Raw genomic sequence first — 26,988 nt, forward strand, 5'->3', positions numbered from 1 at the left:
ATTTGCGGTGGGGACTTTGGGTAATGGGAAATTCGTGTTTGACGTCATATTTCAAAGGGCACAAAGGAAAAGGTTTTTGTTTAAATGGCAAAATCATGACAAAAGCAATTACTAAGGCTGACCGAGATAGCTTTTCTGTACGTGATAATGGAAGTTAATATCAGGAAACGAATATATATCATAGTTATAATCACAATGATACAATGAAAACTACGCGTTGAAGACGTAGTATGTATGTATACCCAGGAAACAGACTCGAGAGTGAATTTATAAGCTGTAAGCTTTCGTCACAATCGTTGAAAAGGAAATGCAATGTAAAAGTAAACTAACGATGAAGTTAAGTCTTTTTAAAATGAAATATCCATTAAGCGAACTTTGTCCTACGCTTGAAATAAAGTTATTTAATTTGGTATACATAAAGTTTAACGTATATGTGTGACGAGTTTTTGTGTGCACTGATCTCATGCAAAAATGTGATTAAACGTGGACAGGGGTTGTTAAATTTCGTGACCTTGAAACGATTCTTAATTGCAAGTTCTTAAATATGTGAGGGTGTGTTTTCAACATTCAATTGTATGGTTTGGTAAAAGTTGGCCGAGATAGTTAAATGTGCTACAAAGCCTACAAATAACATGTGGACAACCATTTCAAGTCTAATACAGTTGTCAGCAAGAAAATATGACACATCTTACGATGCTTAATGCCCCTGTTTTCGAATGTGCTATTTTCTTATCTATTCCTATATTCCTATTTCTATCATCATACGCAAAAGTGTTCTTGGAACGTGACCGACAATTGTACAAAGACATCAGGGTACTAAGTTGACCAACTATGTAGTAACTAGATCTAATAGCTGCTAATGGAAACTTAAGAGTGCGAAGTTAAGATCCAAGGCGTGTTAATTACTCTCTTTATTTCAGATGAATATGTCCAGTGACATTTATTCACGTAATAATTGACATGTATAACTACTACCAAGATGAACAGGATTTAGAGAAATAGGTATAGCACGTACTAGACCTTGCATTCGATGTGGTAGTTTGCATTTATTAATTCATTAGCAAAACGTTCGTTCGTGTGTGCGTGCGTGTGTGCGTGTGTGTGCGTTCGTGTCTGAGTGTTTGTGCGTTTCTTCTTTTATGGTGCAAGATCATAAAGAGGAGAAACGATATGGCAAACAGACTTACAAGACGCACGCAGCAAGACACAAACACTCTCCATTGAAGGAATTATTTGGGGATTATCAGTAAACCATTTGAAACTTACATTGACCTCGGTCCGTACATCTGCCATCAAATAAGCAGACGACTGTCATATACTATAGCAATACATTGTTAAACAAGGCTTCAAAGCTTCCCTTCCAAATAGACACAGCGACAATTGAACGATCTAAACGCATTAATCATATACTGCGCGTTTAAGGTAATACCTCGTTATGAAAAGAAAAAACATTTGAATGTGAATATAACAAAAAGGCATACGATTAAGGTACAGATAAAACATATATAAGCGATATTTTGGCGCTTCTTTAACTGAGGATTGTGTGGCTACGTAGCTATACATTCCAAGAAAGCCATTTATAAAGGTTATATATTTTAATCTGTACTTAAATCAAATGCAAATGCATTAATTAAAAAAAATATATATATAAATATTTGCATCATCCTATAATGTACAGTACGCCTTTTATTACTTCAAGTATGCAAAACGCCCAATGGCTGTCCTCATTATCTCACCAGTTGACACAGTGATATTTCCTCATTGCGGATTATTTCTAAGCAAGGAAATGACTTTGGACTGATTTTTTACTACTGATCCTGACATTTCTTATACAACGAGAGAAAACTATTATTTCGTAACGGGTAATGCAAGTTAAAACCGAAGTTGCGTACAATAATACTAAAATTTATTGAAAACGCACCATTTATACACTATTTATTTTTTATTTTATTTTTTGTTAGGGTGCTTCATATTCAGTAAGTGTTCAACTAAACTAGAACTATTCTTCGCAAAAATAAGAAAAACACTATACACAACAGTGGTTTTCTTTCAAATGGTGACGATGCATCCGGTTAGTTGACGTCATTTTTTTATGTTTCATGACGCTATTTCCTGTTTAAATATAAAAAAAAATGACGAAGGTTTTAAGAATGTTTTCATTAAATAAAGAGGACATATAACGCTTTCCTCTGGTGAAAAAACTATTTTGTTCAATTAAGTCTTTATAATAAAAAAAATGAGAAATGAGCGTATGACTTGCTGGAATATTATCAGTTAAACAATAATTATTTTCAACAGAAATGTTGACAAGCGTTCGGATTGATATTGTGATATTATACATGTGTTCAACAGAAAATTACGTGATGGTTATATTTAACCGGAAACAATGTATAGCAGCAGGCGATAAATGGACTTATGGATTAGCCCAGTAGCTAAAAACATTTTTTTTCCGTCTTGTTTAAAGACACAAAGATCTAAATAAAAGTTTAAATAGAGAAACGCACATTCTGCTCTTATACCAATAGCAACAGTAATGTAAGGATACCGAGTGGTCCGTAATACACAGAGGATATATCCATGGCTTCGCCGCTTGTTTCACTGACCGTGCCAAGACGGTGACCCACAGCCAATCTGATGCACGTGTGTTTGGGTTGTGGTGTGTGTACGTGCTGTGTCTCTCATTCAGTGTATTCTGGGCCACAACAGTGTGCCTTATAAAGGTTTAATACATGTGAAGTTAATCATTTGGCCACTGGTCTTTTTCTTGTAGTTGTCACTGTCTTATCTAAGATGAGATTTTTTACCATCAATTTGCTGTATTGTTTGTGCCTCTTTGTGTAAGGAACACTAGAGTTGTAGATTACCCTATTTAGAATTGATCTGATCCATCTTCTCCCCCTAACGTTACAATATAAGAGAATGCTTACGTGGTAAATAACATGCACTGTATTAGCCAACCAAGAAAATTGATTTCTGGCAACAGGAACGCACTCCATACTAAATATTGAACTTCTCTTGTTTACTAGGATACGTTCTTGCGTTCCAATAACTAGAACGCCCTTGTTTAAGCAGACGACTTAATGCATCTTTTAATGCAAGCCTCAAGTTATATCCGTTGGGGAGTTCACCTTTTTGCATATTAAATCGGAATTAGGACGTGTAAAGCTTCCGATAAATATGCGGAGATGTGGCTAAGTTCCCAGAGGGGATAACCTTTAAAGTAATTATTAAGATATTGTTCTTGCATTTTTCTTAATCATTCTGACTTTTCAGCCAGGTCTTGATATTGGAAATATGACGTCATTGTGACGTCAATGGTGAACTTATCTCGTCTGCTGAGCACAATTTTCGATAGAGTTATGAGAAAGTGAAGGCGTTCAATGGTATACTGCATGAAAGCTGATCGGAATTGACATTTTCCCCGTGTCCTTGAGAGCAGCCTACAGTGTAATCTTATGTAAATCAGTTTTTATTATGATCCGAATGCTTTTATTCATCCTCCTGTAAAGCCATCAGTGATGAATCTCTATGGAACTGTTTATATTAATCTCTCTTGCACTCATTGTGTTTGCCCTTTTGCATTGCAAAGAAAATAATGTATTATGGTTTTTATCAAGGCATTCGTTAAAGAGTTGTTTTTTTCCAGAGTACAAACACACTTGTTGAATAACAAAATACGTGGCCATCTTGTACATTTTGGCAGGAAAACATAATAAGACAAGTAATACAAAAAGAAAACGGTTGTAATAATTGTCATATGACAAAGCTGTTTTTATACTTTTGAGCATTTTTACAGAGGTGACATTTATTTGAGAGTGATCATGTTCTCAGGAGGAATTATCTTCTTGATTACAATTCAACTGATAATGGTTGTTAGACTATACTCCACATTTTCAGCCAATAAGATCGCCTATCGGTCTGTCCTTCGACCCTCGTTAAAATTGTAAATAAAACAAGCGTATTTTCTTACTTTTACATAACAGAGCACATGTACATGTGAAATTCGCTATGTCGAACTCTGTAAGCTCGATGTTCTAGTTATGTCGAACTTTTTGTGTTAGGTCTACTTATACACTTCCTGTATTTCTGTTATATCGAATGTTCGTTATCTCGAAGCAATTCCCGAGGTTTCAACGTCTTCGACATAGCGAAGTTTGACTGTATAATATATACACCGTAGGTTTCGGCTTATGGTCACCAAAGCGAACAAACATTTTTTATGCAGATAATATGCGTTTGTATGACTGTCTCATGTCTGCTAAGAAATGAATATCTGCGGCCGTGATGAATATGGAGAAATAGATCAGATGTCTTAATCAATTACAAAACTGAACATGCGGAATGTCGGAGGCGTAGAATCTCCAAGACAGGGTTCAGCAAAGAGTCAAAGCCTATTTGTCACTGCCAGCTCACAAGAGATATCCGTACTTCTCACGAAACATTGTCATGGGAACCGGAAAGGTCGGCGAGTGTCTACAGCGTTCTTAAAAGATGTATATACTGTGAGTTCGTTCATCTTAATAAGTACTTTACTTTCATCCCCCTTGATGTTTTTTTTCAGAGTTTGTTAAAAACACGTGCGCTTTTCATCTATTGTTTTCTGTTTTAATTTATATGTCACGATTTGCTTAATGCAAAATTCGGACTCCACCCTCATACAAAGGCTGGGACACCTTTTACCAGTACTTAATGACAATAATAATAATAATAATATACATGGATGTTTATTATGAGATATAGAAGTATTTTAAGTTATGATTATTGATATTTTTAATAATTCAAATAGTAACATCTTTTTTTAAGGACGTCCTTGCAAGTGCATAGTTTTTTCTAGACGGGTATGGTAAACGGGTATTGCAAACACAGGAATACATAGTTTCTTTTTGTGTGATCGTTTAGACATTGTATTGCCTGCACTTTAAGAACAGTTTCCGTCTTTGGACATTCAATATGGTTTGATAAATAACTTTGTTTCGAAAACAATCGGAAATTCAGGCTGTTACATGCTGTCGTCAACGCTGAGAGTTAGAGTTGAGAGTTAATATCTTTCACTCTGTATGCAAATAACCAATGGCTCAACTAGGAGTATACATATGATGGGAGAGAACTCTTCTAGAGTTGGATTTGTCTTATAACATTGATTCAGCATCTTTGTCACAAGGCGCTCATGAAACAAAGTGCAGATAGAACAAGTCTTCACTACTATAACTGTAACACCGAGTATAAATGTTTCTTTAGTATTTCTTCCTGTAAGAGTTTTCAATTAATAGCAACGTGGCCACAAAGTCCCCAGTTATTCAGGCACCAATTTCTCGAAACTTCTTAAGCTTAACAGGCTTAAGTTGCTTATTTCAATTAGCCAAAATACATACTGAATTTTGTTAAATGAAAAATGGTTTATTGTGATAATCGTAACGATAATTCCTATCGTAAGTATTAAACCATTTAAAGGAGTCTATAAAACTCAAAATATTGAAAGACAAAAATGGTGGGTTTAGCTTAATCCTGTTATAAGAGACTTAAGAAGTTTCGAGAAAATAGGGCCAGTGGAAAAACTTTCCCCACAAATTTAACAGCAAACTATCGCTAATATTTTTTATTCCGTGCACAAAACGTATCCTCTTTTTGTTTAGACCGTTGAAGTCAAATGAGTTAAACATAAACACGAATTAAAAAACTAATACGTTTTCTTTTTGCATCTATCCAGACTTTGTACCTTTAAAGATGCACTGTTACTACCAAATAAGATTTACCACAATTAATACAAATGTTTTATTATACCAAAAACGATGAATAAGTGTCGAAAACAGTGTTTCATATGAAGGATACCGAGTTTAATTTAAAATAAAGGTGCAGAAAACATGGTATTTCTACCCTATGAGACTATAGAAGACAACAGTAAATCTTTAAGTATATACCAAGCATTTCGTATTTTTTGCGTGTCAAGCTATTAAATACTCGATTACAATCGTGTTACCAGTAATTAATATTTTCCATCAATGTATTATCTAATAAGTAGTTAAAGGTTAATCACTTAAAATCTATGTTTGTTTTACATGTGTCTGTATTGATTTTAAATAAGAGTTTCACTTTAAGAACTTCGCGCATGATTCTAACTACTCCTGCCTTAACCGTATACCTTAAATTTATTCCAACCACGTTCTTGACTTTATGAACCATCTTCATCTCGGTTAAACGTGATATCCATATATTATGCTTATCTTCAATAAAGAGCTGTAAATTCAGACACAGTGATTGTACAATATTTTATGCAAGGCTAAACTTAACAAAGTCGATGAGATTTAACTTATGTTCCCTACGTAGTACAATGGAATATTTTCCTTTGCCACGAAACTAACAAGGATTTGCAGAGCCGATAATCTTCTGAAGAACATTAAAATATTGTTTTCGCCATTTAACGTCGCAAAATATGAAAGCAGAAAACGATGTAGAGTTGTCTGATGTGGCAGTTGGAATTAATGATAGAACCACATGTGACGATCCTAATGGTGAGCAGCAAGCGTCTGGCTACGAAGAACATGAGGACAAAGAAATTGTCTCCGTATGTAATAATGAATACTCTTCTCTGCTTTACAAGATCGACGACGTGCCGCCGTTTGCTGTCATGATCACAGTTGCAATACAGGTATGGCGTATTTTTTGTTTTGGACTTAGAAGAAAACGAAGTTAAACATTTGCCCTAGCCTGAAATTATTTCACATACGAGTAAAACAAGTAAATGGTAACACAGTTTTCACTTTTGATAAAAGTAACGTTTACCCCGCCCTTAGGTTATTGTATTAATATATAGATGGCAACATATCTACACTAAGTACGTTGGACCTTACGTTAACCCGAGTCAGATTATCACACATAAATATAAATACCCCAAAATATGTGGGAATCAGGCTGTATTGAACAGAGCCATTGAAATGACAAACACACTCATTTATTTTGCCTGAAATGATTTTTAAGCGCTTTTCCAGATTTCAGTTAAAACACATACTGTTTTGAGGATTCCAATCGGGGATAGGGTGACAACCAAATGATTTGTACATTACAGAATGTTTTATTGGGGCTAGGAGGTTGCCTTACCACTGCCTACTTCATCTCTGACGTCATATGTGCACCTACAGATCATCCAATCAGAGCAAAGCTGTTTTGCACTACTTTATTTATGACTGGCTTTTGCACAAGTTTAATGCCGCTTATTGGTGTTAGGTAATAACAATCATAATGTACCATATTTGCGAGTATTTTAATATCAAGTGTTTCGCAAACTCTGAGTTTCATCCTAAAACATGATTCTCATTTCATTATGTACGTTCGTCTTTTTTTTGCAAAACAGTACTTCCTGTCTTATATTATGCCAGATAATATGCTAGGTAGGCTTTTAAATTTTAAAACTAATACAGTCAAAACCCGCTATGTCGAAGTCATCGGGAGCTCAGGAAAAACTTCGGGATAACGAACATTCGATATAACAAAAATACAAAACATGTCAAACTGAACCCAAGATATTCGAAAAAAGTTCGACATAACCGGGACATCGAGATAACAGAGTTCGACATAGCGTGTTTCGACTCTACTTTAAAACCGGTCAGTTGTTTTATGAAATTGAGATTTAAAAGTGTGTTTACATTCTGAGTTTCTGAATATTACATTTCACATTGTTTACTAAGATTATATTGTGTTCATGCGTTTGGATCCTTTAGTCGTATGCTTTAAAATGACAGACTATGCTTCAAATATTAAGATTTTATTAGAAAGTAGTCTTAATTTCCTTTCAATACGGGTAAAACTATCAATTTAATATAAGTAAATAAGTAAATAATGAGGGATGATAGCAAGTCAGTGACATTGTTTCAACTAGTCCCTGGGTAACCATCTAAAGACAAATTTATGATTTTTATTTATTTAACTGTATCATCATGAAAATTTAGTTCCTGTTCTTAACGATTCAAAAAATGATAACTTTCATAAGATCGCTTAAACGAATTATCATAAAATAGGGAAGGGTTGTATTACCTTTATGTAAATTCAACCGCTATACGTTTTAAGGGGACTAATAGATTTCCCGGGAATGAATCTGAAACCACTTGTATTTATAATTATTTTACTGTTTGATACCGAAATAGCAGTAAATTAGGTGATTTCATATTTGCCTAGTTATTTGTCCGTGGTGAGCTGTATTTGCCTGAGCCCGTAAGGACTCAGGCAAATACAGCTGACCGAGGACAAATAACTGGGCCAATATGAAATCACCTTATTAATAAGTATTTTATTAATTAACTATTACTATTTTGGTTAAAAACTTTCTTATAAATTACCTTTTAATAGTACACTGAAGCCTTATTCATCCCTTATTCATTCATGGTGTATGCTTTTCTAGACTTGACTTTGCTGATTTTGACATGAATCCTTATAGTTGCATTGCACATGCTTATGAATAAAGCACTGTACATTGTAAGGAAGCATGTCTTTTCGTATTAATTTTATAAATCGTTTGCCAAAACGTCAAATGTTGTCCATTTTGTCGGTGTACAAAATCATAATAAACGTAAAATCCACCAACGAGTTAAACTGTTATATCAAACCGTACAAAGTGGTTCAATTAAGGAATGAATTGCGGGCTTGATGTCATTATCGGGGTATGAATGCAATTGGGCTGGTCAAAGTGTGTGGAGTCCACGCGTACTTTGACCAGCCCAATTGCGTTCATATCCCCGATAATGACATCAAGCCCGCAATTCATTACTTATATTTGCACCAATAGTTCATTATTTTATTCAATAATTGTTAAAAAATACTTCATTTCATTTAAGAAAACATTTCAGTTACTCTTTCCTACCCATTCTGTAAATACACGACCCGACTGTAACTGGAAGCATTTTTTTCAAATGACGTCACAATAATGCGGGAAAAGATCAGCCACTTGAAATCACTTTTAAACGTAAAATTCAAACACTTAAGGCAACTATTCATTTAAAATTAAAAAAAAATAATACTGTTGATTTATATTTTACGGGACCTGCTGACACAGTACAAACAATAACAGTATCAATATTGTTCATGTATATTGTTATGCAATAAATTGAACATATCCGAAGATGTTGCGTTCATCGATTGATGAACGCAATTGCCGAAAGGCAGTTCATTTAAGGAATGGAAGTTGAGGTGTTAATATTCATTTAATAGGTTCAAGTATTCCAAAGAGGTTTATACGAAGCACAAAAATTCAAAACGGACGGAAACGGAAAACAAAATGGCTACCTTTAAAAATAATTTCCAGCGTATTTCTCATATAAGGCGAGTTTCGACAGCCAATGAAAATGGCTCATTTCTCAAATCCTATATTAGGAGAGTTTTATAGCCAATCAAGACGGAGGAAACTCATATTAGCCGAGTTTTGTTGATATTTGCCGAGTTTGATCGATATACAGCGTGTTCTGGCATATGTTGTCTTTCATTGTGGTATTGGTACCGCAATTGTCTCTGTATCTTGCCAAATACGTAATAGTTGATTAATGATATAACACTCCCAGCCTAATTATACAGAATATTCATATAACGACAAATTGCTTAAAAATATTTTTTAACGTATATAATGCGGCAGGTTGCCGATCTACCAATCGGTGTGTTCAACCTTCTTGGTCCCGCTGATGGCCATGAGGAATGATGATAGATGGAACTGTAACCTCCAACGAGGTAAGACGATGACGGCTAACCAAACTTCTTCTTAGCTTATAAGTGTTTGTTTGTTATATATCTTTTTAACCATCTTAATGCCGCTGGTAGTTATGGAAAGCAATTACAATTAGAACTTTTACATACAACGACGTATGATGATAACATTTACCACCACCAGCTGTTTGGAAAAATCGGTGAAGGGGAAATTTGTGTGACGTCCCACATTCACTTGTATGGTCAAGTACATATATCCACCGCAAATAACACTAGCGGATTCGGGGGGGGGGGTTGCCCCCCCCCCCCCCCAGTCCAAGTTTACTTTTTATTTCAATATAGGAGAAGAAAAGTAATAATAGTTCTTTTCTGAGGGAGGGGCGCCAGTCAAAAGGGTATGCCCCTAAGTAACGCCACTTCTAACGACGAATCCTGGATCCGCCGCTTAATAGCGTTGTTTTAATATTATTGTTGAAATTCGCATATTCTCCTCATTTTATACTGTGTTGTAAGGAGGTGCCTATAATATATATATTTGTTATGGTTTTATACTAAAAGTTCAACATATTACAGAGCGGTATTCCGATTTGGCCTTGACTAATTCAACCAACAGTACGATAACGCCCTTGCTCAAAGGCGGAGATGAGCTTGAATATGAGATGTATATTAAACTGAGAGAGGTAAGAATAGCCATGTAAATATGTGGACAACGTAATGGCAAACCTGTAGAATATTCTATTCAAATAGTAAATAATCTTCATTTTCCGTTTCATAACACTTGTTTGATATGAACAGTGTGAAGATAATGTACACTCAATCATATCTAAACGACCCAGACGTTATTTTAAGGCTTGCAGTTATTGCATTTTGATTTTAAAGCAAAAAGAATTAAACATTCAAAACCATGCAAGACGATGGTTTCACGCAAGGTCACTAATGTATTTTACTTGATGTTCAATGCATTTATAATTTGCTACATTTAGTTGAATTAAATATATTTGCTTTTTTTAATTCCATCACAGATGATGCATTGTTTACTAGCCACTAGTAGATCAATAGTGATTATCATCCTTTACTTTATATAAAATGTTTAGCATTAAAGGCAGGCGCGTAGCTGCCTATACGCGAGTACGCGGCTGAATCCACATGATTCCGACAAAAAAAATCAGCCATCTGCCGAGTTGAGGGTTTATTTGTTGATGTATGATCCTAAAACTGTCAATTTTCCAGTACTAAACAAGGTACTACAGTACGGCAAGAATGCACCAGATTGCAGCATTGTTTTCAAAAATATCCGGGGGGGGGGGGGGGCATGCCCCCGAACCCCCTACCACAATTATGAATCCACATGAATAGAGGGCTAGCTATGCCCCTGAAACTTTATAAACATGCTTGACTTCAATCATATATGACGGTTTGTTTAATCGCCCCTGGTAAATAAGTAGTAATAGTTCGAGGGGTGAAAGCGAAAAGGTTCTATCTGCTTCTTTATTTATTGTCACTTAGAACCTTTTCGCTTTCACCCCTCGAGTTGTTCTTTACATTATACAAAAGGTCAGAACTTTGGGCCTTCTATATCACTATGCATATACTAGTAACTTTATAAACACGAGCGAGTACTATCATAGATGATGGGGTGTCTCCTTCTCGCCTCATTGCTTGAGGTCCTGGTAGGGGCCACGGGCCTCGCCGGCAAGCTGCTCAGGTTTATTGGCCCCCTCCCAATCTCGGTCGTTGTGGCGCTGATTGGACTCTCCCTCTACAAGATACCCATGGAATACGCCAAAACCCACTGGGGCTTGACAACATTGTAAGTAGTAAATACAGTTTAAGCTGAAAATGTACAATTTTGCGAAAATAGTTAGTTCTTGAATTAAATGATTATTATGATCAAAGTTAAAATACTGTATGTAGAATGCAGAGTGCAAAAAAATAAAATGCTTGCCGTAATAAACCGAATAATTAAAGTGACACCCCTATTCAAAATCGATCCATACACAAGTACAACCAACATAAATTTTGAGTGATAAACCTTTAACTAATTAATAATAATGCATTTGTGAAATATTAATTACTGATAACAAGATTGTAACCGTATTTCATTGGTGATAACGCAAACATATTAAATGATTGGTGAATGCTAAAAGATTTACTGTAGATTTTTTTCGGTATCCTTCATATGCTTCATTGTTTTTGACATTTATTCATACTTTTTGATATTTTAAAACAATTGTATTAATTGTGAAAAATCTTATTTGGGAGTAAGAGTGCATCTTTAAACAACACATAGAGCATACGAATAGTTTAACTGTATAACCTAACAATAACTAATTAAATATTGTGTTGATCTACAGGTAAGTGCTGCTTTGTTCATTTCAAAATAGATGAAAATGGGTGCTTCCGAGTAGATTTATGTCAATAAATATGCAATGAAATAAATGAATGAACGCGAATAATAATAATGTGTCATTCAAATGTTGACATCATTAACACTATCACTCCATTAAACACGAAAAAACTGAAGGAGTTAATTTGTTCATTGATAAAAGTTTGACAAATGCTGTTTTGTCTTTGTTTGAGATGGATTTGTTTGTATGGTGTAGTTCATGTCATTGTTTTATATGTATTTCGCTTATAGTACTGTCCATGTCTTTGTTTTAGAAGAAGTTCGCTTATAGTACTGTCCATGTCTTTGTTTTAGAAGAAGTTCGCTTATAGTACTGTCCATGTCTTTGTTTTAGAAGAAGTTCGCTTATAGTACTGTCCATGTCTTTGTTTTAGAAGAAGTTCGCTTATAGTACTGTCCATGTCTTTGTTTTAGAAGAAGTTCGCTTATAGTACTGTCCATGTCTTTGTTTTAGATGTATTTCGCTCATAACAGTGCCAATGTCTTTGTTTTACATGTATTCCGCTCATAGTGTTGTTCATGTCCTTGTTTTACATGTATTCCGCTCATAGTGTTGTTCATGTCTTTGTTTTAGATGTATTTCGCTCATAGTGTTGTTCATGTCTTTGTTTTGGATGTATTTCGCTCATAGTGTTGTTCATGTCTTTGTTTTAGATGTATTTCGCTCATAGTGTTGTTCATGTCTTTGTTTTGGATGTATTTCGCTCATAGTGTTGTTCATGTCTTTGTTTTAGATGTATTTCGCTTATAGTCTTGTTCATGGCTTTGTTTTGGATGTATTTTGCTCATAGTGTTGTTCATGTCTTTGTTTTGGATGTATTTCGCTCATAATGTTGTTCATGTCTTTGTTTTAGATGTATTTCGCTTATAGTACTGTTCATGCTGTACCTTGACCGGGTCCAGGTACCAATTCCAAGTTTTAGCTGCCGATCAAAGCAGGCGGAAACCAACTCGAGGCTTCCAATGTTCAAGTTGTTTCCGGTATAATAAAATACAAATGTATATACAATATTTTATATAATTAAGATAGTATGGAACGCTTCGAACACTATTCATTTCGAGCTTTACCAATATATGCAACGTGTTTTAATTGATAAATTGATATCGATGGCATGACTTTATTCATTTTGGCCTTATGCTCTTTAACTTAAAAAAACCCATATACATTCCAAAGAGTATATAACCATTGACCTAGCTTGTCAATGGCCTTTAACATAACTTATATATTTGATCCGAAATATAACTCGAGTATTAACCTCTACATAACTTGAGTATCAGACGCAATATATTTGGTGTATTGCCGTTTCATAACTTATATATTTACCGTTAACTAGCTTGTAAATATTGATTCTTACCAGTCTTGAAGGCTTGAAATGAAAGAAAATGTTTACTTATATGTTTCATATTTCTTCAGATGCTGTTCAGTATTGCCATAACATGGGCAGTATGTGCTATTCTGACATCTTCCGGCTACTTTTCCGACGACCCGGAGTCCCCAGACTACAGAGCAAGAACGGATGTTAGAACCAATATTATTCATTCAACCCCGTGGTTTTACTTTCCATACCCAGGTATAATTGCTTTAAACTTGCTTTAAATTTGTATTTCAAGTATGTGTCTTTTTTGCATGCATGTCATTTACGCACTTTCTATCGAAATATCAAATCGCAGTTTTTCATATTTATGGCGGAAAATATGTTTTTTGGTTAAAAGCGTGACTAACGCTTTAAGAAAAAAATGGTTGAATATCCGACTGGCGAACATACGAATAAAAGTGAATTAAAACAGTATTTATTTCCAACATGAATATGAAAAACTGCGATCTGATATTTTGATAGCAGTCTAGTATCACTGAAAACAAAAAAATGTCAAAACTGTCAATCTGTGTTTTTCAGTACTATTTTATTGTGAGTTATCTTACAGGACTAAATTAAAAGGCTTTGATTCAAAAATCAGCTGTTCAGAGACCAAACATTAAACATATTCCAATACTATCAATCTGTGACAGTTTTTAAGTGTAAAGGATATTATTGTCCATCGCAGGTCAATTTGGTTCACCTCTTTTCAACACGACCATATTCGTTGGTTTTCTTTCAACCGTGGTGTCTTCGATATTTGAAACAATCGGGGATTACTATGCAACTGCAAGCTTATCGTTGGTGCCCCCGCCTCCCAAAAGTGCAGTAAACAGAGGCATTTTTCTCGAAGGAATCGGGAGTGTTATATCAGGAGCTGTCGGAGCAGGGCATGCCACAACGTCATCCACCGGAAACCTATCTTTGATTGGAATTACAAGGGTATAACATTGACTTGAACATTGTGTTGTTTGTTTAAGTACTGTAAAGACATCAGTGTCTTACAAAATGGTGGCAAGAGCGAACTTCTTGCATACAATTAAATAAAATCTGAAGGCGCTTACGAATATTGACCAGTCTCATGCTAGTCAGTTCATGACATGTATGCTTCTGCTCTTTAAAGAGGAGGTTAGAAAACACAGGCTGTTTCATAGCACCACATTCTTGAACATAAAATTAAATTAACTTATTATTGAAATTGAGATAATGATAAGTGTTGAAATTTATGTTAATATGTAACATATATGTTGAGATTTGTATTGTACCCTCACATGTATAACTGCTATTACCACCCATGTTATTGTAACAACGGTGCACAGTACATGTTGAGTTTAAAGTTTAAAAATAAATCTTCTGTTCTGATGATATTTCTTCAGGTGGCAAGCAGATCCTGCCTTGTCGCGACAGGTGTTATGACAATGCTGCTCTCGGTGATAGGCAAATTAGGAGCAGTAATTTCCACAATGCCTGATCCCGCGGTGGGAGGCTCAATGTTTATTGTGTTTGGAATCATGGCGGCGATTGGTTGCTTTACTCTGAGGGCAGTAGATCTCACTTCCGCAAGGAATTTGTCCATATTCGGTATTTCGCTGTATGTAGGGATTGTTATTCCAGAGTGGCTGGATAGATACCCCAAAGGGTTTGACTTAGGTAAGAGGAGATATTTTAATATAAGAACTGTTAAACTGTTAATTGCTATTCTTCTGTTAAAATATGATAAGAATTACAACATCGACAGTTCTAAGTAAATTAGTCAATAAACAGCTAACTGTTAACACATGCGTGAGCGGATCGTTCTCATTATTTTATGTATTTTTGATCTGGTTTATCTCAAATAATATTTCAGGCAATGAAACTGCAAATGGTGTCATAAAAGGCATATTAGGAGCTCCAATGTTTCTAGGGGGAATAGTAGCCGTTTTCCTGGACAACACTGTAAAAGGTTTGGTGGTTTTTGTGCACTCAAATATACTCAAGAAAGCCACATAACACCTGTTAAAAGAATCTGCCCTGAAATTAATTGCCAGGAAATTAGTAATTATTGTCGTAAATACAAGAGCGGAATTTATAGATCATTTTAGTGGCTCGTTAACTATGATAAATGAGATAAATTGTTGTTCTCCTCTGTCTGAATGATATAGAACATATATTGTATGTACAGCAGTACTTCGTTTCTTTTAAAGATTAAGTATAATGTGGGTTGCAAGACGTAAATATTCAAATTTTGACAGTTTCCTTTCAAGACTATCAATAGTTATCGTCAATGTTGTTTGTAAAAATACGCGCTTTGAAAGTACTTTTTGCGTATAGCGGTTAAACATACTGGGTTTTGAAATCTTGAGCTTGTGTGTTCGAATTCTATTACTTGCAATTTTTACCTTTATTTTAGTATATTGTCTAACAAATCCTTTTGATGGCATAAACTTCGTAGTTAATTATTAATTGGCTTTGCTGTATACGTTACCCCTTCCACCATCAATTAATTAATGAATTAAAAGAAAGAAAACTCTTCATCTCTTATTCATTACTTTCGATATATTGTTTTCAGGAACTGCTCGAGAAAGAGGTATGCACACCAGAGAAAGAAACTTTGCTGCCTCCCAGAATGTAGAGGTTTCCGGATCCGCTAGGACAATATATGACCTGCCCTATGTGGATGTGATAGGAAAATACCTTCCAGGGATTCACAAACTTCCTTTCATACAAAATAAGGTTCACTGACTCTTCCATTTTTTTAATTAATTTATTATACATTTATATATATATTTGTATCTTAAAAAAGGAAAGCATAAATGTATATTGTTACCCTATGTTTTATAATTAAGTTATTATACTAGAATTACTAACCATGAAAGAAATGTTGTGTCTCTTTTACATTTTTTAACAGAAAGGAATGAAAGGTGTTAAGTTGTGATTATTAAAACGAAACAAATGAGACACAGTTATCATCGTAATCAAATAAAGGTGTAGGGAACAGTTAACGTATTAATGCATGTTAAGGACTGTCCATACTGCACTTCTGTGATTCCAACATTAGGTTAGGTACGAAATAAAATAAGTTTTGTCTAAAAATTATTTGATATCTCTTTAAGCATCGACTTATAAACATTCATTGTTGAATGATTAACACTTCAAAGATTCTTCATGTTCAAATGTACACCACTGCATATCCCTTGACGAACAATTGAAACATGGAACCAGTTGTTGTTAAATAAACATCGACGTTATCTATCAGATACTGATTACTGGTCAATTAATAAAATTTATTCGCCATTATCCTCGGTGATTATTCTTAATATTGTTTTGCTCTTCTGTTAAAATAATTTGTTTCCTAAATTCATGTCTTTGCATATGTTGCAATGGCTATGAACTTGTTTAAAGGCAAAATCAGGCTCAAACGGCTACGCAGTCAAGGGTCATGCTACGTTTAGGAAGAATAAACGCAGCTCTGTTTTATCGGCATTTTGTCATTATAATAATGTCAACAAAAACAGACAACAATGTTTCATTTTTAATGTTTAATTCTTAAAAAGAAGGTAATATAAAATATAACTTGTGCAAATATCATTGCGCCCTTTTCACAAGTTAAGCGGTCATTTGATTTCTGCTTAAAAGTCCCCTTTTCATATTGGCGAAGGATCAGTAGCGACCTGTTAAACAGAAAAACAGAAATCAGATGAAACTTAGTTGCAAACTTTGGAGCATAACCAAAAACACGCACACAATCAGTAACAAGAGGTGCATTGTTGTACAAACTGGGCATGCGCACTTCGAACAAGGGGCGCTAAATACACTGCTTGAGTCCGTATTTTATTTAGCAACAACAGAGGCAAATTCCGTGGAAACGTTGGCGCGTAAAATACGAAATTCAGACGTAGACTATTCAACTTGAATACGTATAATAGAAAAAAGGAAAGAACAAGGATATACGAATATAGTTCAGTTCTACTTTAAGGGTGAGGTACTGAAGTGATATAGCTGTTTACCTCTCACTGACTCAAGTCCCTTCAGGGACATTTGTATCTCAAAAGGTAAACGAATTTAAGAACGCTTATGCATACCGCCAGTTACAAGTTTATGTATAAGTATACATTTAATTGTCATGACATATTCCATAATACGAAACAAAATAAGCATATGGATTTCTTTTTTTCTTTTTTTAATAAATTGCATTTGCATTTAAGTTCCATCCACGTGAAACGGCTATGCAAACACTATAAACCTTTACGAAAATCTCTGAGTAAACTGCAATATAAAATAGTATACTTAGACCAGGAAATAATGGAACCAAATTCTTACGGTGACCTCCGAACATGTGGTATGAGCCACCGGAGTGACCGTATGGCCTGTAGCCTCCGAAGGATGAGAACGACATATGTGGTCCATATCCCCGATAACCTCCAATGACTCCATACAATGAAGGTCTAGAGTAGCTTCCATACCCCCTCTGCATTCCACTGCAATATTTCATGTCAAGAACTTTACATCGCTGCCTCTACATTGACCAAATTGAAAACAACCTTTGCCACTATTTATCAGTAAGTGATCTAGACCATTCAAATAAAATAACTGTGCAAACACATGAGTTGTTTTCGCTACTGGGCATTTCCCTGCAGTTTACATGACATTATTATGAACTATAAATAGTTCTGTTTATTTTTTTTCTTTTCGTTCTATCATAAATATCGTTGAAAAATATCGTTGAAACCTTGGACAAGAATTGAATGTACAGGCTTTTCTGACTATCACATGCCTCACTTGCCATATGTATTCATTTGTGTTATCATAACTGTCCTAGATGTGTTGTTCCGGCTGTACAAACAGTAACTTAAATTTCAGTTCATCAAAGGAAAACACATTTAGCAGTGTGTAACCTGTATCCGCCTCCATAGCCCGAGGATCCACCATATAAACCTCCAGAGTACCCGCCGTAACGGCCATAGCCCATTTGACCACCATACCCGTATCTGTTAAAAAACTTAATTTGATTCGCAGTTCTTCTTCGAAAGGAGAAATAAAAAAAAAATGTTATACACAGTGTTTATTTAAATGCATATGCAAGTGTATCCCTGTTTCTTCTTCTACGTTAATTATTTAACTTACAGAGAACTTATGCTAAAATACAGCTTTAAAACAAATACGCAGTGTTCATAAACATCAAATTACCGTATTTGTCATATTTTTCAGAAACGATTTAACATTGATGCAAGTAATGGTGTTCAAAGCTTACTTGGAATAAGAATAGTCTCCGTAGCTAAGAATATCATAATCGTACCTCTGTCCGTAATCTCCGTAGCTTCCGTATCTATCGCTTCGGTTATCTGCATAATTGTCACGGCTATTGCTTATGTAGTCTCTGTAACTGTCACGTCGATCTCCGTAGCTTCCATATCGGTCACTTGCGTAATCTCTGTAACTGTCACGTCGATCTCCGTAGCTTCCATATCGGTCACTTGCGTAATCTCTGTAACTGTCAAGCCGATCTCCATAGCTTCCATATCGGTCATTTGTGTAATCTCTGTAACTGTCACGTCGATCTCCGTAGCTTCCATATCGGTCACTTGCGTAATCTCTGTAACTGTCACGTCGATCTCCGTAGCTTCCATATCGGTCATTTACAGAATCTCTGTAATTGTCATAACCGTTTCTTCCGGAATTTCCGTAGTCCCCATACCTGGTAAATACCAAACAGAATCATAGGATTTCTCTAAAAAGAATATGAAATTATAATTTACTATCAATATTCTAATAACCATGTAGGATTTTCTTCTCTTCTTTTAGCATTGGTTTTGTCAGCTATTTGCATCACGTATTATGGAATATTAATATAACGTCAAAGGCAAGAGAAAATGCTTTTACAAGTATGTTATTTAAGATAGTTTAGTATTTTTCGTATACATTTTTAGTTAACCGACCTAAAATGATATTCATTCCAATTATTAATTTTCTAAGGTCATTAGTATACAAGGTTTGCCTTACAGCCGGAAACAAGTAAATGTTTAAACCAACACGGCTAGTGGGATGCAATATGGTCTTACCCGTAGCTACTCTGCGCACTTGTGATACTCACCACGGAGGCCACAATCGCGAGAACAAGTGTTGGAGTCATCCTAGTATGTAGGATAAGGATGATAAATATAATATTCCTGATCTATCAATAATCGAACAAAATTGTATCGATACAAAACAATACGAATTTCGTTCTTACAACTAATTCATAACCAATCTTAAAAAAATCAGACGTCTTACTTCAACATTAAAACATTTAAAACCAATGTTCATATTGTTTGCAAGCATTAAGCATTATTTTATAATTTTAATTTACTTTTAAACATACACACTTCAAGCATTTCACTGATATTTTGTTTATTTGATGTATGATTGTAAAGAAAAGTGGTTTCGTATTCCAAGATATGATTGTTTAAACGATATCATGAAAAAACATGTATTTGTTCATATAACAAAAATCACATTTTGTGGTAGTTTACAGTCGAATATGTTTTGTTATGTCAAATCCATGGTTTTCCTTTTGTCCTGATACTTGATAACAGCAGGCAGCAAATAATAACAAAAACTAGTATAAGTTGTCCACAGGTTATCTTTAGGGTAGTTTGATCATTTAAATGAGTTAATTGGTAAAAATGAATTTTTGGATAAATCATGTCAATCGGTACACATATTTGCTAACTGAATTCAAAACGAAGAACTAACCAGTTTTATACAAGTGGCTAACGATTATAAGCCGCCTACACAGATATTCTTATTGAGCAACATTTTTAAGGCATTTTTGTTTAATATAACTTCGGTTGTGGCCAAAAAGTACAAGTTTGTTTATCAAGAAAAAAATAAGATATTTTATATAAAAAAAAACATTCCAATGCCGAATATATGTTGATGCACGAATTTGTTCTGAATTTATTATTTATGCTTATACAATGTTGAATTCATACTTTGAAGATAGTTTATTCTTTTAGTTAAGAAGTGAACTTCACTATGTTATTAGTTCAGTTTTGTATTAATTCGATCTATATTGAAAACGTAATTTATATCATACATATTGTCCATTATTTATCTAATACAATGCTAACCTGATCTAACAAGTATCCGAACCCCTCTAGACCGCAGCAAATACTAAAAAAAAATGACAAATTGATACTTGCTTTTAACTCCAGAAACTGGAGTGATTGTTTAGTATGTCATGCTTTGTTGTTATATAGGTTACTATATTAATGTATGTCTTCTTATTGGTGTTAATAGGTATATTGTCTTCACACACAAAGACGTTCACTTTATTTAGCTCTTTTACCGCAATATATCAGTGTACGTCAAGTACACTAAATGATTGATTTAACATATTTTATTGCCTTTTCTTTCAACGTAATCGGAATTTACAACAATGATATATAGAGTAAACAAAAAGCAAATACATGTAGTTCTACACTTACACTAAATCATTGACTGAACTGCCCTCAATGTCCTCAATTTACACGAAATCAAATAAACGTTATTAGCATTGAATTGTACTTTATTTTAATGTTTGTCATTTTTTGAAGATAATAAATAATATGATGGCTTATTACAATAAGAACGACATTACAGACAATCTCGCTTTCTACAATATACTTACAAACAAAACATTGGTTTGCATCTAAAATTAAAGCAGAGTTATGCAAGTACAAATAGAACATGGTTCCACACCTGCAAATAAACCATTGTTCTACACATACAACACAAACATTGTTCTGCACTTGCAAATAAAACTTATCCCTACAACTACAAAAAAGCATAATTCTACACTTACACCGAAGGCATTTTATTTCTAAACATGCAAATAGAGCAATGTTTTATACTACAACTTCAAAATATGTTTTTTCGGTAATTTATTGAAAGACTCGTCAATTGATTAATGTTGATATTCTGCGATATTATATTTTGTCTACTGACAAAGTCTCTGTTAATATCTACTGATTCATCTGATTTATAACATCTGATTTATAACAAAAATGACTGACTGCTGTCTTACCAAATGAATGGTACCGCAGATTTTAAAAATACTGATATACCATTGGACAAAATATGATTTCGAAGATAGTTTTGGATATTATGCTTTAAATTATAAAAACAAACAGCATATCGTGTTCTTTTGTCCTCAGTTATTCCAAATATTTTTTCAGCACCACTTACTATGAATGTTAATTAATTTATTATGGTGATGTATGGTGCAAGCCAGGGAATGTATAGTTAAGTACATAAGAGACAAATTAAGACCGATGTATGCGTGTGATCCTCGCGATCAGTTAACCTTTTGATCTTTGGATACATATCCATCAATATTTGCATGATAACACTGATGGACGTTTTGTAGCGTGGCATTCTAAGTTAATGACCCTTAGCGTACACTGCAAAGGTCGTCTTCAATTCAATATATTAACACAGTATGGAAAACTTCCAATCTATCGTTCTAACTAAGACACAAGCGCATTCTTACTGTGTGTTTTTTAACAATTTCTTTGCAATTAAGAACTTATAGGTTAACCTATAAGTCATAACGACATTGCCCACTTAAGCTACATGCACAGGCCTGTTCAAAATAAAATTGGTTTGAGACTATTTGCTCTAATTATATTTCATACCGTTAAAGAATTCTAGATTTTTTTTCTGGATATAAGGACTAAATTGATCAGAAACAATCATTATCACAAAATGCTGTGTAACAGCATGCTGTGTACAAACCTCTGCGCCATAATATTTCATTTATTTCATATGACCACATCTGACATTGGTATATTTTTAAAGCGGTTGATGTATGGAAAAAGAACACTATACAAACACCAAAACAAATGTTTTAAAGAAGCATTTGGGGTCGTAAATTTTGCAGAATACGTAGTTCAACGTCCGATTTCAGTTGAAATCAAGAACAAAAATACAAGCTATCATAATTGTATCTGTAACGCATTATATTTTTAAAAAGCTATGTACTTGATTGTTAACGTTTTTATAAAAGCTTTCTAGTTTATTAATAACCCTCTCAAAAGACATTAATATATTGCGGAATATTGAAAAAGAGATTTAAAGTCATATCGTAAAACATGTTTGAAAATGATGTCAGTGAGTGAAATCAGATCAGTTTCAACTTTAAACAAACTGTATATAATATATCTATGTATATAAAACAAGACATAAAGGCAACAAATTGATATCAGCTCATAATAGCATCCACACTAACATCACAGCCGGATCAGATACCGCCTGAGGATGAAGCAGGTTACAGAATGATCTATAATGCGACTCTTACCACGCATGCCAGTGTCAACGTCAAAGTTAACACCGAAAACCCCAAAACGCAAAGTTTGTCAAGAAAGTTAATAAGTTCCTTATATGTCCACTCATTCTCAACAGAAGCTTCTGTAACCTTTTCCCATGCAAACTTTACATCAGAGACATTTTGTGTTATGTCCTTCACATGGCCGACATCGTCAGACGAATCGATTGTCTCTGGTTCAGCATCCCTTGAATAGTGAAAAGGCAAAAAATAATAAGTTGTTTTTGCTTTTGTTGAGGTTGATATTGCCGTGGTGTCATTGATATCATTATATTATGTATAAATGTAAGGTTTCTTACCGATGTATAACAACACATTTGTAATCATTCAAAAGCCCCATAGCTTACATGCCCGACTTCTTTTTCCCGCCATTCTTAAGGTTTTGAAGTATGGACGTGAACCAGCGGAGGCCAGGTGTCAGGGGCTTTCCTTCGTACTGCCTGTGCTTCAGAATAAGACTGACCACTGTCATGATCACCTCTAGGCCGCATATTATGGCACCACCAAGAAGATAGATGCCTACAATATAACAATGTATATTCAAATATATTTTTACGGTTACACGGTTCTTCCGACAACTTGATCTTATTGTAATGTACAGAACACAGTACAATTTTTCATGTAACTCGTAGCTGTATGTAAAGTCATTTGTAAAAGCAAAATTTGAGTTGATATTAAACGTCGTTTTGCGAATCATTGTTTTTATGTGTAACACTGTCGTCACTTACGCAACGCTTTCCTCGAGGATTGTTTATAATCTTACTTCGCATACCAATACATGTTGACGCGCGCATACAAGTAAAAGTAATATATTTGTTGTTTATCCGGTGTCCCTTCCCATATTACGTATGTTGTCAAAATTCAATACTTAGCACGGAAAGATAACACTTTCTTGTAGACAGTTGACGTGCAATTAAACGCATTGGAAACTTATTTGTGACACGTCTAAAAGTGCATACTGAGTGTGATGTTCTATGTACTTTCTCGCTAACGATGGGCATTTACTAGTACTATGAGTATATATGAACACAAATAGACATACATACTTAGCGCTGATACTTCAAGAGATGTTATGGGCACCTTTTCGCTGAAGGTGGACATTGGATTAGCTAATACGATAGGACAACTGATTCTAGCAAATTAAAGAACACTATCAATGTTTCCATACTTAGCGTGGGCACTTGAAGTGATGTTGTGGGCACTTTTTCACTGACTATGGACATGAGAACGGCCAGTGACAGGAGTAGGGTGAAGGCAAAGGACAGTTTCTCACCGGAGCTCGCGGGTACCAGAAAAATGACGATACAGAGAGCCCAGAACGATAGAAAGATAATAAGGTCTTTGACCACAACTCTATTTGAAGTTTGAATAAAATCAATCAAATTAATTTTCCAGTTGGACTTAATGTCGAGAAATTCAAAAACAATCAATAAATTCTAACATAACACTTATAAATAACGCAATAAAACTATTAATTAGATTCAGGATGACTTCGTACTATTCATATACTCTAAAACCAAATCCGTTTGAAATGACACATGACCATTTTTAAAAGAAAAGTTGCATTTGTATACCAACTTATGTGAAACCTTTACCACCGACGACTTGGAAAAGATTACAAAAACTAGAATTGTAGCTGGCTGGAATTTGGCCAATAATATCCATAGAAAGATCAGATTATTAGCTCACAACTTCCGTTTCTTGTTACAGTAGATTTTGATTACTGTTACTGTTATAGTTTTACATTATTACCAAACATAAGCAAGCACTTCACAGACCTGCAGCATGAGAATTGGGGATATAAGGTTGACAAGGTAGTAGGAAGATCGCCGCTTCAGTTCTACTTCAAACACGAGCACTTTTAAAGAAATACGAGAGTTGAGAGGAACCTCGTTGTATTTTGTGGAAGTGTTCATTACTTCAAACTCCCCGTTCTCTTCTAAAGCAAGGAGGCTAATTTTGTCGTCGAGGTGCTTGACATTGATTGTTTCCTCCCCAAACATCCATGAGGATATCTAAAAATACAATTGGAAGTGTTTTCAACGCTCAATTTTCATTTTCACTCTATATTTATATAATTATATAAGTTCACAATAAAAAATTCCCTGATAGCGAGAAAAAACATGCAAAGAAGAATTATTGAAGTATGTCACCTTTTAACGGCAGTAACGGTAATTCTTAAATGTATAAGCACTCTCACACCGCTATAAGAAGTATACCGTTTACTCCACATAGGTAAGGAACAGAACTGTAAAGAGCGCATATACCAGTAATATACCATGAAATTACCGAGCTTGCCAACTTTGTTATAACATCGAGAGAGAGAGAGAGAGAGAGAGAGAGACTACTGGCGTAATCCACACATTCCTATACGTATAAACTTATTTCAAATTAAAATGTAATATAATAATAATCCAAATTAACAAACATTTTGATAGGGCATAAGGGGCATAATGCTAATAGTTTAATCAAACTATTGTGCTCACTTTTCAAATCTACTTAGCATATAACATTCTTCATATACAATCTTGAATATGATTATGTCTATGTACAATTCGGTCAAATCAAAGATGTAATAGGTGATGGTTTTAGCAGTACCCTTGTGATAAGGCAAAGCGAATGACATAAAATATATTATTATATAGGAATGATTAGATGTGATTGATGTCAATATGCTTAAGACATTCCTAGTTTTATATGTGATACTTTACTTTCAAACTGAGAAGATGAGCTGCACATTAGTTTAGATTCTTTGCTGGAATATTGCAATGAATGGAAATCAGCTTATAGTAAATACAGATTAACAAGAATATAGTATTAAATCAGGCAGGGATATTGAAAAAAAGATTTAAAGCTTTATTACAATAATAAAGCATAGACCTGATCATTTCGACAAAATATTGCCCCAACTTTTAATTATGCAAGAGAAGTTTAGGTTTAGTTCAGGGTCTATTTGGTTTAATAACACAACACGGAATGCTTATATTTACGGAGAATTAGGAGATAAACAATTCTATATTTGAATACAATACAATACTGGGTAAAACTCTTGTATACAGATAATATGCTTAAAATGGTATGGAACAACATCCAAACAAATCGATGTGTTATTCACTCTCCAAAGATCGTCTTTGTAATTTAGGTTAATTTGATGCATGTTTTTATCATAATGTACGTTTTGTTTTACTATTTTTGTCATTTCTTAAACAACGGCTGAAAAAATAATTTCTTCCAAGATTGGCATAATAGACTTAATGCGTCGAGTAGAGATGGATTTTATATCATTTTTTTGGACAGCAGCCATATCTTAAAGTATTGGATGTTACTATGTGTTCAGAAATCTATGACTTAATTGCGGCTATCCTCAAACACATTAACCATTAAACAGGTAGATGGAATAGAACGCAGTCAAAACCCTTTAACGAACGTACATGTACCGTTTGTTAGAAGACGAACATCATTTTGTGCACATTGTATAATGAACTAAGAGTTAGGTATTTACCTAGGTATTATAGACAACGTCCCAGTATGCAAAAACTAGTCGATTTTTTAACATCGAAATTGAAGCTATTTTGAAAAGTGTTATTGTGCATTCAAATTAAGAATTACTACGTTATACTCCATGCAACCTGAAAGGTTTGGTGCAATTGTCATTTATTTGTTTGTTAACAATCACACAATATTCTGTAGTGAATCAAGCACTTTATGAAGCCATAGATTAATGTAAACTAGTAGTTCACCTCTATATGTCTGCATCCATTTCACTTGCTTCCATATCCTTTCGAATACCGCTACCATACATCGACGCGCTACCGTAGCCGCCTAATGCAGACCAATTTTTCAAGGGTGCTGGTTACCGCTACTGTTTTACTGTAGGAATACTGTAGACGACTGAAACGTACCGAAAAATTAGGTACGTCCAGTTCCACAGCCGCAAAATGCACATTTTCCACAAATTTGTGGTACGTTTTTCATTAAAATAAGAAGGATTGTGAATTTTAAAAACAGCATTAATACGCTATGGTACTTTGGCTTAGAAACAGTTACTACACTACGGAATTTCTTTCAAATATAATAACCATGCAAAAATAAGCAACGGTATTTCTTTAAAAATCGTCATTCAACATTATTCGCCTCTGGCTTTTGTAAATTTGTTTTAATAAAACAGCATGGTTATGCTTTTCCTCTTGTATCAGAAGTACGCTGTGGTATCACTGTTA

The 26,988-nt window shown here is 34.4% G+C and overlaps 1 protein-coding gene across 1 annotated transcript; it reads left to right on the plus strand.

Moving 5' to 3' along the window:
* The first annotated feature begins 6,313 nt into the window (after positions 1-6,313).
* Positions 6,314-16,267, plus strand: LOC128212823 (solute carrier family 23 member 2-like). Its single transcript, XM_052918164.1, has 11 exons — positions 6,314-6,646; positions 7,064-7,221; positions 9,617-9,708; positions 10,258-10,364; positions 11,313-11,494; positions 12,946-13,072; positions 13,506-13,662; positions 14,135-14,388; positions 14,823-15,096; positions 15,293-15,388; positions 15,995-16,267. The coding sequence occupies exons 1-11, from the start codon at positions 6,431-6,433 to the stop codon at positions 16,165-16,167; spliced, it is 1,836 nt and encodes a 611-aa protein (XP_052774124.1). The 5' UTR covers positions 6,314-6,430; the 3' UTR covers positions 16,168-16,267.
* Positions 16,268-26,988: the final 10,721 nt, after the last annotated feature.

Source organism: Mya arenaria, chromosome 13 (genome assembly GCF_026914265.1).
Source record: "Mya arenaria isolate MELC-2E11 chromosome 13, ASM2691426v1".
In the NCBI taxonomy this organism is placed as follows: Eukaryota; Metazoa; Mollusca; class Bivalvia; order Myida; family Myidae; genus Mya; species Mya arenaria.

Excerpts from the sequence above, each read along its gene's own strand:
- LOC128212823 (XM_052918164.1), top strand. The coding sequence starts at position 6,431 with ATGAAAGCAGAAAACGATGTAGAGTTGTCTGATGTGGCAGTTGGAATT. Across the intron at positions 6,647-7,063 it reads TGATCACAGTTGCAATACAG|AATGTTTTATTGGGGCTAGG; the intron begins GTATGGCGTATT and ends TGTACATTACAG. Across the intron at positions 7,222-9,616 it reads ATGCCGCTTATTGGTGTTAG|GTTGCCGATCTACCAATCGG; the intron begins GTAATAACAATC and ends ATAATGCGGCAG.